Here is a 13516-nt window from a genome sequence, read left to right on the forward strand (position 1 = left end):
CTTGGTCGGAAGATGGGATTATTAGCGAAAAGGATAGGAAATACCTGATTGCCTTAGGTAGTCAAATTAGGATTGATTCGTAAAGGGTTCTAGCTAATTGTCTTGTCTAGGAATAGGTGAGCAATTATTCACAAGAGAATACGTCCCTATAATACTTGGGAGAGGGATAGGAAGACATTAGAATCCTAGATTAACAACTTGTTCCTCCAATATTGCTAGGAGAGAGGAATCGACTTGAGATTAATTGTTTAGAGAAATTATATACCCTCGGTCCATTATCATTGATTTTAAATCTCAGTTAATTTGCCTGCTTTTAAATAGTTTAATTAGTTTAGAAAAACCATTTGAAATTTGATTGTTTGGATAATAGTAGACTGAAATAATTTTAGTTCTCTTACTCTTAGTTTATTAATAGCGTGTACTTGCCTTGATACGTTTTTATCGTAACAGATCATTCAAAATTTTCTTGAAAACGTCGCAACGACGTAACATCTATTTATAAAAAATTTACACCACAAAAAATCTTGATATTTTCAACAGAATTTTTGAAAAAAAAAACTTATCAAAAGTTTTGAATAAACTACCGACCTAAGTTCCATCCTCGATATGTATAAAAGCTTTTTAGGAGAATGCATCAAAAAAATTTCGACAGAAATTCCTTTCGGAACTCTTTCGAACATAACCTTTGGAATCTTTAAACGTACAAAAAAGAAAAGAAAAGAAAAGAAAAGAAAAGAAAAGCCAAGTTCCATTGAAAACATTAAGAAATGATATTGTTTAAAATATTTTTGTATAGAAATTTGATCTAAAATTATACTTAAAAACAAAATTAAAAATAATTATTTATTTAAAGTAAACATCGTCATAAATTACAATAGACTGGTTAAAGCGTCGGCCTTTCGAATAGATTGGCAATTTTAAAACCTCCTTGCGAATGAATGAATAAATTGGGTTGACAGAAATTATATCGGACAACGATTTTCCCTACAAACTGTTTTTTACTGGAAATCCCAGAGTTATGAAGTAATTATAACTTGATTAACTTCAAATGATATGATTAGGTCCAATCCTAACTTATTCATTTCTCATGTTGAATAGCAATTAATAGACTATTCATTTAACAAATTTGAATAATTGCTCCGATAGTTTTTGATGATATCTTTCATGCATCTTACTTCATAAATTTCACTTTTTGGCTTCTTACCGTTGCCGTACCATCATGATAAATATCTTTTATAAAAAATATTATGATTACTTGGATCTTCTATCAGATACTTATATTTGAAGGAAAAATTTTCAATATGATACAATTCTTTACATAAAATCTAAAGGTCATATAGAGATTAGGTTTAATCTTTATCCCTGTCTATTAAGATTAATTCAATATTTTCAAGTTCAAGTTAGGAATGTAAATGATACAAGACTATCCGCGAATTGTTCGGGCTCGGCTCAACGAAAACTTGAGTTCGACTCGCTCTTATTCAGTTCGAGCTCGCCTCAGGCTCGAGCTCGCTAATTTAAACGAGCCGAGAGCTTAATAGTATTCGGCTCACGAAACTCGCGAATCTAAACGAGCTTCTATTATATTATCATTGTTATTATTATTATTGATTTAAGATATTGATTTTAATCCTTTTATTATCAAAACTCTAATAGTTTTTTCATATTGTCAAACATAGTATTTTAATTGAACTCCTTGTGATTTGAATTTGAGTACTATCAAGTTGTAATTGGTATTTTTGAGTTATATTTTGCATGACATTGTCGTTTTATAATTTAGTTTATAATCTTTTTATTTTCTCCAGCCTAACGAGCCTAAACTCAACCCTGAGCCCGAACCAAGCCCGAGCTCGAGCCCCACTTTTCTATTGAACTTGGGCCTCTGGCCGAGCTCAAGTCTTTGATTTGTCTAACAAGGCAAGCTCGAGCTCGAACTCTCAAGCTCGATCAAGCTCAAGCCCAAGCTTGAGTTTAGGAAAAGTTTGACGAGCCGAGCCCATGCTTGAATCTTGTATATTTCGGCTTGACTCAACTCGTTTACACCTCTACTTCAAGTACAGTAAAATAATAAAGAAATTTCACGTGCACACGTGAAAAACTATCGCATGCCATTATTTCTCTCTAGTGCGGGGTCAACAAACCTTATATCAAAATATATAAATAAATAATTCTATGTGATGCATGTATATATATGTATTAGACCATTCCTTGTCATGGAAATCGCATATTAAAAAGAACCAGAGATGACTTACCTAAGCTAGCGCGGGAATTGTACATGAAGAAAAAATACTAAACATTGAAATCGGTATTAGAGCATTCCGTATTTTTTTAATGAAATTACCTTTAATTAACGCTTTAAAATTAAAAAATAAATAAAACACGAAGCGGTTGGAGAAGTCGGGAAGGATGGGGCAGAGAGAAAAAATAGCAACGTGAGAGTAGTAAAGGAATTAGTGGGCAGTTATTGTTAAGAAATTTATTATTATGATCTAATTTTGATGGTTCTAGTAAATTCAAATATATTTAGCTTGGGCGTATTGGGAAACAAAAATGAGACGAAAGAACCTTCGACTTATTTTTAATTATAGAAATCATACATTTTTTTTATATGTATTCCTCTTATAATAAGAGAAATAAATGTTCCATATACTATATTAATATCCGTTATTTATTATTATTTTTTAAAAAAAGAATGTTAATTTATCTATCTTTTTCTTCAAATATTATCCTCCCTCGAATGTCTTCAGAAAATTGTAAGCATTAGATCGAAATTATTATTATTTTGGTTAAGTTATCAAAATTAACTGCATTATTTATCTTTCTATATTCCTCCCACCTCACTTTTTTTTTGTTCGATAAATTCTCATCCTCCTCTTTCTTCTTCTGTCTATCATCCACTTCACCTCCTCCCTTTTTTATTTTTTCTGTTTTCTTCTTTTAACAACATTCACTCATATAATCTTACACAATTCAAGAATTCCATATATAAAAGAACAATCAATTACACATTAAAATGTTGCGCAATCACTATTCGATGATATCCTATCAATATGATTCAATGATTCAAGGGATGAAGTAATTTATTTAACGCCATACTCAGCATCAATACAATTTTACGGACTAAAATTACAATTAATGCTAAAACATTGAGTACTACACAAGCAGATGATGCCAAGTTCTGAAGACTTCTCTCATCCATTAAGCCGGTAACTGCCTCCTCCCAAAGCCATGCCCTCTTGTCCTTTCAGGCTCTGCCCAAGCATTCGCTGATCACTGTCCTAGCCTATATCTTGCCACGAGCTAATGTCTGCAAATTCTTAGTTAAGTTACTGCCCTCAATAAGAGTTATGGGAGTTATGTGAGAAATTTATGAAATACAAGAGCATCCTATATTTTCACTGCGAACTCTGCCATAACAACCAGTATTGCCACAGAATACTATTATTGCAAGAATATATAAAGAGTAATTGAAAGGCACCACAGCTATATGCCCCCTTAACGAAAATGTAATGTGGATCCCAATACATGAATATGCTTAAGCAGAATATAGCAGCAATCAATAATCAAAATCAATAGCAGAAACAAATTCAAGCATACATCTCATCAATCAGGTATAATGCTTACCTTTCATTATAGGATGGAGGCCCACCTAATCGTGACTCTTCATCTCGTAGGTTTTTAAGACCATCCATCCATCGTAGTAGGATCTACATATAAGCAACTTCTATATCACAAGGTGATTTAAGTTTGATGCCTCATATGTCAAATCTGAGTATGCAACTACATGAGTCTTGCGATTGGGCAAATAGCAATAACTGGCATTCAGCAAAGTTCAATTGGCTGTGGAGAGATGTTGAGAGCATGTGATTGAGAATATAACAAACTAAAAGGATACGGCCATCTCGGAGTTCTTAATATTTGTTTGCTGGTTGCAAGTGGCTGAAGCACAGTCAGTAATACAAATGCCCTGTCTCCCGGATATAGTCTAAGTCTCGCAGAGCTTGTCTCAACCCATCATAGTTCCACTTCCGAATCTCAGATAGATGCTCAACAGGCTTGGAATAGTCTAGTTTCCCTAGAAAAATTAATAGAATAAATAATATTGCAGTGAGAAAATTAAACAAAAAAACAATATAATCATTGCATAATCATGCCCTGACTTGCTGTGCAGATCAAGTCTCCAGACGATTACTACCGTTGAAAAGACTGAGTTTTCAATCAGGTGAATGAAAAGTTTCCATTTTGACCAAATATCAACAACATGATGATTATCCCTTCAGCGTCAAGCATATATTCTTGCTATTACAGTCAAATCATGATCATGAAACTTCAAAGGGTTTATTCTTTCCTTGTAACAAACAGTACCTAGTGATGGGATAGAAAAGTTCGGATCGGGGTCCTCTCCCTATCACTAAGGATCCTCAGGTCCTCTGAGTCTGACCGCCACTCAGTGACCTGCAAGAAAGGGCTCTTGGGTCATATATCCCTAAAATGGAAATGGCGATGATAGAGCATGTGAAAATCAATAGGGACTTATTGGTGGACCCACAGGCCCTCATGGGCCTTGTTTAACCATATGTTATAGGCCTAAATATACATACATATCACCTAGAATTATGAATCCCAGTTGAAAGATCTTTTACTTTTGAAACTGAACATTGAAAAGTTCTGATTTTGACCAGAAACCATCACAACCCACAAGGAAATAATGCTTAAGAACACCAATTTCGCAGTGAACTAACCTTTGAGGCTGCTGAAAATGGCTGTGCAGGAGCAAGATAAAGGCAAGCTTTTCCAAGGATATACCCATAAAAGCTAGAATCTTTAAGATCTATGAAGTTAATATCAGGGGGGGGGGGGAGTGGTTTGACATAGTGAGAACTTGCTAATCATATATTGTTCATAAGGTTATCAAGAGGAATGACAATAGCAATTATATCAAACTAGAAACCTCTTATCAAAGTGAAACTTACCTAACAGAACCATAACCAACAGCCTCAGCAGTTTGTGCAAGCTCATCCTCCGTCCACTTCTTATCCGTATCTGATCATAATCGACAAGAATACATCATCATAATATGAAAGATCTTCAGATTTTCAAATCAAATCCAGACCAAGAAGTGCTTATAACATGCACAGAATAAAGATCAGAAATCACTACTTTACCACGTTCAACAAGAGCAGCTTTATTGCGAGTCTAGGCTTCATCAAGCACATCTGACCACTTCAGTGCTTCAGGTTCGAAATCTTTTGCCATCTTCGCCAAGGAGTAGACCAAATCCAACATGGGTTGCCCTGGGATATGTATTACTTTCAGCAGGAAGCCAACTGGCTTGTTTAGCCGCCTGGAGAAGGTGAACAAAGGAACATTTCAGAGATGGCTATTAACTCGGAACGAGGACATTACAGTGCATAAACAGCAAATTCACGCATTTTATCAGTGATGCAAGCTACAAACAAAGAAGCGAAAGAGACAAACCGTAGATCAGTAGAGTAGAAAACCACATGTGGATCTTATTAGTTACCTTAAACACCATTTCGAAGTATTTGGTCGGACCAACATCAGTGACATATATTATCTCTTGACTTTTTCTTCATGAGACGGATGATGATCAGTCTACATATATAACACTGGATATCACATACAGTTAAATGCAGTTGAAGAATGTAATTATATTAATTTGCAGCAGATATGAGTTGGAAATAAACGTATTCACATGTGCAGAATCATTAACATCGGCTTTCTACATTCTGCGAAAAGTTGCCATATAATTGAAAGTATGAGTTTATACCAAAAGAGCATAATCATTATCAGCCGACGCCCTATATACAATCAAAAGACTTCCATTACTACAAACTTTCCACAGATTCTGTTTAACTGGTAAAGGTATAGCAGAAAGCGAGATTAATTACCACTAGTAAAACTGGTAACGTAGTCACTGAGCACATACAAAATTACAGCACCAATAAAGTTTCCAGCAAACATGGTTGACACAATAATTGGCTTGTATCATGTACAAGGATCAGTATCTAGATAAAGGAGAACACAGAGCAAAAGAAGAGAGTTAGAATAAATGAAAATATCCGTGAGCAATCAAACAGATAGAGCGTACCGCAGGGGAAAAGGAAACAGAAGGAATGAGATGAGCTCGCCTCCAAAACCGGAAAGATTCACCAACCCGGACATTTCCAACCATTTTGGAGCTCTTACTTAGTGGTCCTGCAAGCAAAATTGAAAGCAGACACATCAGGAAATAAATATCTGGATAGTCAACAGAGATATCTTATGAAAATGATCAGATATGAAAAGAGAAGTAGAGGCAGTGGGCGGTGGAGTTCTGGCAGCTCTCTTCGAGTTCAAGGAACTTCTTCAGCGGATGCGACTAAAGTGAGGAAAAGGCTCTTGGTTAGCTTTCCGAGCAGCAGCAGCAGCAGCAGCAGCAGCTTCTTTAGGGTCCCCGAAAACATTCCAGATGTTAATAGATTCGTCTGGTGCTGGTGCTGCTGATGCTACGGAGCAACCGTCCGGGCTTTGAGCCATGGCAAGAACCCTGCACTGGTGATCAGTCAGTTCTGCCATCTTCAGCATCGACGGGTACTCCCAAAGGATCATCCTGGTAAATCCGTCAGACTGAGAGCTAAGCAGTTCGAAGCGCTCGTCCTCGTTCTTGTTCCACAGCAGGGCACACACCTCAGACCCTGTATCGACTGAGTCCAAGCAAGCCCCGGTGCACGTGTCCCAGAGCTTGATGGAGTGGTCTCCAACACCTCCACCAGAGGCCAGCAGGTTCCCCCGGAAAGGGCACCAAGCGAGGGCTTTGATGGCGGCAGCGTGCTTCCTAAGCCTGTGGAGCCATCGGGTCGATGGATTATTCGACCTCGAGGAGCTGGCCATGGAGCGGTCCCATATGTTGAGGAGGTTATCGTCCCCTCCACTGGCCAGTAGTCGGCCTGAAGCAGACCATTTAAGCGCGCATACCTCCCGCCTGTGCCCTCTGAGGGTCTCAACGATGTGGGATGTTTCCCTCACATCGCTGTTAACTACGCGGCCGTCCTTCCCTCCGGACGTTAGGGTGTTGTCGTCGTTCCAGCACAAGGACCCGATTCGACGACCACTATGAACTCCAGTCAAAGTTCTTACCAGCGTAGCGGCAGTAGCATCCCACAGCTGCACCTCAGAGTTGTTCAACCCAATAGCTATGCGGCGGCCGTCGGGAGCCCAACAAACGCTGGTAACAGGGCCGCCGATCTTGTCATCAACGGTGACAAGCTCTAAGGTGGAGCCACTAGAGGCATCCCACAAGCATACGGTGTTCCCAAGGGCGATGGAGAGCACATTGCTGCTTCCCCAATCCAATAGGTTGCTAAGGCAGTAGTCGTCTACCATCCCCGGAGCATACAGCGACATCTCAGGAGCCTTAGGGACGCAACGGCGGCGGGGTTTGGACAGCCAATAGTAACTGGCGAACGACAGGACGGGGTCCGGGGAGGGATTGTCCCTGTATGCGAATAGCCGGGCGCGGTTCAAGCCAAGGGCCTCGGCAAGTTGCATCCGGTACTCCAGTTGACGCACAGTCACCGGAGGAGGGTCCGCCGTCCACCCCATGGGCAGGGTCAGCAGGGAAGCCGATCGATTCGGGATGAATCGATCGAAGTTCTCTCTACGGGAATTTACTGCATCCATGGCGGTACTCAGAATCGGGAGAGGAGAGAAAATCAAAACGGGCGAAGAGAAAACAGAGATCTGAGCGTTTGAGTGTTTTAGCGTGGCTTTTACGAGTGCCGAGAAAGATCCGCGTTATATTATATATATATATATATATATATATATAAGGTGTAAAGGCGGTCAGGTGCTTTTTATTTTTATTATTATTTTTTCTTTTTGCGGCCCCCACTCCTTATTTTCCCCTCGTTCATCAAGGTCCAACATTAATTACGTTTTTCTTTTCGGTTTAATTATTTTCGTTCATTCAAGACATTGCACGTGTTTGTTTTAATATATATATATATATATATATATATTTTTACTTTGCAGGACCAATTTCTCTATAAGACCATAAATATTTCATAATTATTATTAATTTCAAGTTTCAAAAAAAAATTATATTTTTTATTAAAAATTAGAGCAAGTTAAATAGTACAACAATAATTTTGCATTTGTAGTTCTTAAACAAAATTTTTATTTTTATTATTTGTCAAATGATTAATTGCATTACTTTCTTTATATATTCTTTTTTTCCAATTATTTATATTTTCTTATTCAGCCGCAAATCGATTATTATAATCCTATTTAATATACCATTATTTAATGGATACTGTAATTAGTTTGACTTGTTCGTTGTATCTTAAAAATTATTATCATATACCTTAACACAAATATACTTTCTTCATTTTGCATATGATTTGTTTGCTTTATCTTAAAAATTATTATATTATTATTATATTTAGTTTATGTAGAAGGACATTTTATTTACTATAAAATTTAGTTTATGAAATTTAGACTTTTTTTTTACCATGTTGAAAACATTTATTACGGCCATTTATTACATGATAGTTTGTTTTACTATTTTTTAGTATAACATTTTTTAATGTAATATTTAATTTATGAAATTTCATTTTTTATAATATTGGAAACATTTATTGTAATATTTAAATTAAAAAATTTAGTTTTTTTACAATATGAAAACATTTATTATGGGAGTACTCTATTTTATTATATATAATAATAATACATGATATCTGATTTTCATCAGGCTAGGAAAGATTATCTTATTATGGATTTTTGTAGCTATAAATTTATATAACATTCAAAATCCGTCTATCATACTACATAAATTTTAATGTAGTCCCAAAATACCTAATCTATTTAAGACTCTCAACTATTTTCCCTTTTACAATTCTACTTTCTTTTAATTGTCATTGGTAATGAAAAATTTATTCTATAATAATAGTAATAATAATTGTAATGATGATGATGATGATAACACTAACAATAATGGTAACGGTAACGATAATGATGATGATGAGATGATGATGATGATAACAACACTAACGATAACGGCAACGGTAACGGTAACGATAACGATAACGATAACGATAATAATTAATAAAAGTGTGAACCTCAAAGAAGTGTTTCTCGATTTTTGAAATTTTAATTCTGCCATTCAATTTACATAGACATAGTTAAAATATCTATTTTACCGCTTCGGTGCATTTGGATAAATTTTACTTGGTTTTGCATATTCATTGCTAGGAACAATTATACTTTTGGTCCATTACTTTTAGTAATTTTTCTATTTTCATCTACTTTCTTTATTTTTTTTCTATTTTTACCCAGTATCTTTGACTCCTTTTTCTATTTTAGTCCTATAGCTTTGATGATTTTTTTCTTGCGCTCCTTCTATTAATTCGGGTTGACTTGTAAAAGATTATGGGGTCCAAGCCAAAATAAATTTTCGCATGGCACTTTATATCTCCATTTGAACCAAATTGAATGGAAATTATCTAAATAGGTTCATACTACCCTTAATTACACTACTCCTTATATTTCTTTGGCACTAGAGAATCTAGGAAAAAAAAAAGAGAGAAGATGATAAACTGAGTCCGTTATTCTGCTTATGTTGTGTGCTCCTTTCATCGCCCCAGTTGTCATTCTTAATTTTACCTTGACAGTATCATTTAATTAGCTCGTGAAGAGATGGACAATACGATTTGATTTATGTTTATTAGTTACAAATTCTTTCAAATTGATAATTTTGGAACATGGAAGCTCAAAACTTCATTGCAATAGGTGAGCGTATATGTGAAGGGAGACTTGCCTTTGCATGAAAGAAATTAACAAAATCTACACGGGATCTCCGGGATTCTAGTATGATATCTACCTAATCTATCCTTAACTATCCAAATATACAAGATATCAATATGTTGTAGTACTCCCCTCAAGTTGGAACATATGGGTTCATAATGACTAACTTGCTGAAAAGAAAACAGAATCAGTCTCGTCCAAGTGCTTTGGTGAAAGTGTCGGCAAGCTGAAGCCTAGTAAAGCACTTGAGAAGAAGCTCTCACGCCAAGCTTGATGCAGTCACCAACAAAGTGACAATCTATCTTAATATGCTTCGCTTGATCGTGAAACACTGGATAAGCTGCGGCATGAAGTATCACCTGGTTGTTGCAAAACAATCGAGTGGGCTATAAAAAATGAACTCCCAAACAAGATAGCAAGCTCTTCAGCCATATGATCTCGCTAACAGTAGTTTCCATGGCTCTATACTAAGCTTCAACCGAGGAACGCGATACCGTAGCCTGGTTCTTGGTCTTCCATGAGACTAAACAGCTGCCCAATGTAATGAAATAGCATTTCACGAAATGCCGCATTGAAGGGCAACTTGCCCAACTTTAATAACAGTACGCTTCAAGATCCAAAGAGTTGGTTCGCAAAAAGATCCACTGACTAGGAGACTGCTTCAGATACCACAACACTCTTGTTGTTGCATCCCTGTGGTCTTGACCAGGCTCTTGCATAAATTGTGCCAAAAAATGCAACGGATAACTGAGCTCCGAACTAGTGATCGTCAAATATATAATTCGACCAATCAACCATCTATAACTAGTCGGATCCGAAAGCACAACACTTGTACTAGAAGTTAGACCATAATGTTCTTCCATAGGGGAACTGAGATGGTCACAACCAGAGCATCCCACATTCTGACTATTGGAATTTACAGAATTGACCCGAACCAATAAAGTTTCAGGCTTACTTAGTCAAGTCTCGCGATTAGAGCCTCCATGGTCGAGCAATGATCACGTCCTACAAGACAAATAAACTCCGATAGTGGGTCTTGCTACTCGGTGGAGCAAAGACCACTTATTCCACGGCACAAAAAAAAACCCTCTCTTGCACTCTCTCACTTTTCGGGAACTCTCTTGTCGGTCTCTTTCACCTATGTTCATTGGAATTATCTACTTATATTCGATGGTTATAGATTCGATATCGAATCCCACAAATATATCTAGATATCTCCAGGTAATCACAATCATGAGATAATATCTCATGTGGTTAATCAAGTCGGGTCGGGTCCCACAAGGGCGAATCCTATTCGGTTCAACCAGAAAAGTCCTACTTCTCTCACTCGCACTTGAGGACTGACCTTGTCAGCACCCAATTTCGGTCCATCAGCTCTGGGAGGGGGCAAAATCGTCATTTTTTTTCAATTTATTATCTTTTCTAAAAAAAAAAAAATAAATAAATAAATAAATCAAAAAAAAAGAGGAAAAAAACTTCGGACAGGACCGGGCAGGGCTGGGCAGTGTTGACCGGCTGCCCGTGACCTGCCGGCCCTTTTTAAAAAAAAAAAGATTCGGGCAGGGCTGGGCAGCGCTCGCCGGCTTCCCGCGATCCCCGCCGGCCCAGAACGCCCAAATCGCGGGTATCCGCGATTTTCCCCGAAGATCGGCCGAAATCCTAACGAAAAGGGGAAGGAATCGAAATTAATTGAACAGAACGGCAATTCGGCGGGGGAGGAACACGACCCAGCAAACGAAATCAAAAAATTGGCTCTCGTTTTGGGGAATTTTGAGATCGGAGAACTCGGGGAACCGTCGCCGGAAAACCGCAAAAACTCCCCCGATTCCGACTGATTAAGCGCCGGTGAGGTTCCGATCGACCACGGCGGAGTATCGGCGGCGCTCAGAGCTATCTCCCGCGTCCATTCCGGCCGTCGTCGCGGCTTCCAGGGGTGAGAACCGCCGCCCCCAGCCTCGTCGCCGCCGCTCCCCCTGATCCCGGCCGCCCTTCGGCTAACGGGCCTCGGCCCATTTCCCTTTCTTTGCAGGCTTGGCCCATTCAGGCCCAACGCGCTCCAATCCGGCCCAGCTTCTCTTCCGGGGGGGTTTCTCCTTCGGGCGGACAATCCGATCCGATCCGATCCGACCCAATTGTCCGGCGATTGTTTTTTATTTACAGAGAAGCCCTTCAACTTTTCGGATTAGGTAAATTCTCGACTTAGTGGCATGATTAGGGTTCCTTTCCTGAATATTATTGCTTGCTTGATGGATATAATGTGAAATGAGTGTTCTTGGGTCGCGTGGGTGATCGGATTTGTCCCGAACTCGATTTTACGAACTTTCTGTTTTGTCACATTTCAGTCCAGATGACATATTTTATTTTTTTAAGATCTGCCCCGAATTTCAAAATCATTTTCAATCAAGCCCCGGTCATTTTTACTATTTTCCAATCAGTCCTTGGATTTTTCAGAATTTTTCCAAGAATCCCAAAGAACTTTTCAGATTGTTTCAGTTTAGTCCCGGGACCATTTTTCACCATTTTCAGATCTGCCCCGAATTTCAAAAATTCTTTTCAATAAAGTCCCAGTCATTTTACTATTTTCCAATCAGCCCTGGAATTCCTAGAATTTTTCAAGAGTCCCTAGGAACTTTTCAAGTTGTTTCAGTTTAGTCCTGGGGCAATTTTTTTTGTTTTCAGATCAGTCCCGATTTTCAAATTCATTTCAAATAAGTCCCAGGACATTTTCAGTATTTTTTTACACAGTCCCCATTTTTTTAGAATTTTCAGATCAGTCCCCAATTTTTAGAATTTTCAAATCAGTCCCCAATTTTCTCAGAATTTTTAAATCAGTCCCTGCTTTTTTAAAATCGTCCAATTCAGTCCCCTAGACATTTTCTAAAAATATCCGACCCTTTTCTACTTGGATCACCCACCGACAATGTATGTGCCCCATTTAAATATTTCATTTTTGTAATTATATATAATGTAACCATGTCGGAAATTAGAGTTTATCGGGCGGTCAACTAATGGTTATCTCGACGGCTCGAAATCCATAGACTAAAGCATTCGGCAAGTTTTTAATTAACCTAAAATTCTACATACGAGATAATCGGGACGTTAAATTTGGCTAAATTAAATCACTTGATTTCTTTAATTGGATTGCACGAATTGATTAATAATTTGTAATCGCGTCAACAGTTCAAGAACTGTTAGTCATGCCCTTTTCAAAATTCACAATTTCAAAAGCACCGAGATGCGTACAACGTAATCTTGATTTTCATGCACGCACATATTTATCGATTCAAGGGCATGATTACCGGTTCTTGTCCTGCCATAATCCTAACGTAGGTTTGTGCACATAATTGGTCAAAACATGGGAAAACAAATTAATCAAGTCGGATCCGAAAGCACAACACTTGTACTAGAAGTTAGACCATAATGTTCTTCCATAGGGGAACTGAGATGGTCACGACCAGAGCATCCCGCATTCTAACTGTTGGAATTTACAGAATTGACCCGAACCAATAAAGTTTCAGGCTTACTTGGTCAAGTCTCACGATTAGAGCCTCCATGGTCGAGCAATGATCACGTCCTACAAGACAAATAAACTCCGATAGTGGGTCTTGCTACTAGGTGGAGCAAAGACCACTTATTCCACGGCACAAAAAAAAACCCTCTCTTGCACTCTCTCACTTTTCGGGAACTCTCTTGTCGGTCTCTTTCACCTATA

The 13516-nt window shown here is 38.0% G+C and overlaps 1 protein-coding gene across 12 annotated transcripts; it reads right to left on the minus strand.

Annotated features, from left to right (window-relative positions):
* Positions 1 to 2961: 2961 nt before the first annotated feature.
* LOC116195973 (cell division cycle 20.2, cofactor of APC complex-like) lies at positions 2962 to 7792 on the minus strand. 12 transcript variants are annotated; one of them, XM_031525447.1, is made up of 9 exons: positions 6113 to 7792; positions 5525 to 5630; positions 5166 to 5344; positions 4974 to 5043; positions 4743 to 4831; positions 4366 to 4455; positions 3896 to 4075; positions 3625 to 3724; positions 2962 to 3307 (listed from the first exon to the last, which is right to left on the minus strand). In XM_031525447.1, the coding sequence occupies exon 1, from the start codon at positions 7681 to 7683 to the stop codon at positions 6370 to 6372; it is 1314 nt and encodes a 437-aa protein (XP_031381307.1). In that variant the 5' UTR covers positions 7684 to 7792; the 3' UTR covers positions 2962 to 3307; positions 3625 to 3724; positions 3896 to 4075; positions 4366 to 4455; positions 4743 to 4831; positions 4974 to 5043; positions 5166 to 5344; positions 5525 to 5630; positions 6113 to 6369. The 12 variants fall into 12 exon arrangements, with proteins under 12 accessions (XP_031381307.1, XP_031381303.1, XP_031381302.1 ...); XM_031525443.1 differs by adding an exon at positions 5913 to 6029 and having other exon boundaries at positions 3625 to 4075; positions 5525 to 5616; XM_031525442.1 differs by adding an exon at positions 5913 to 6029 and having other exon boundaries at positions 3625 to 4075.
* Positions 7793 to 13516: the final 5724 nt, after the last annotated feature.

This window comes from Punica granatum, chromosome 2 (genome assembly GCF_007655135.1).
Source record: "Punica granatum isolate Tunisia-2019 chromosome 2, ASM765513v2, whole genome shotgun sequence".
Classification (NCBI taxonomy): domain Eukaryota; kingdom Viridiplantae; phylum Streptophyta; class Magnoliopsida; order Myrtales; family Lythraceae; genus Punica; species Punica granatum.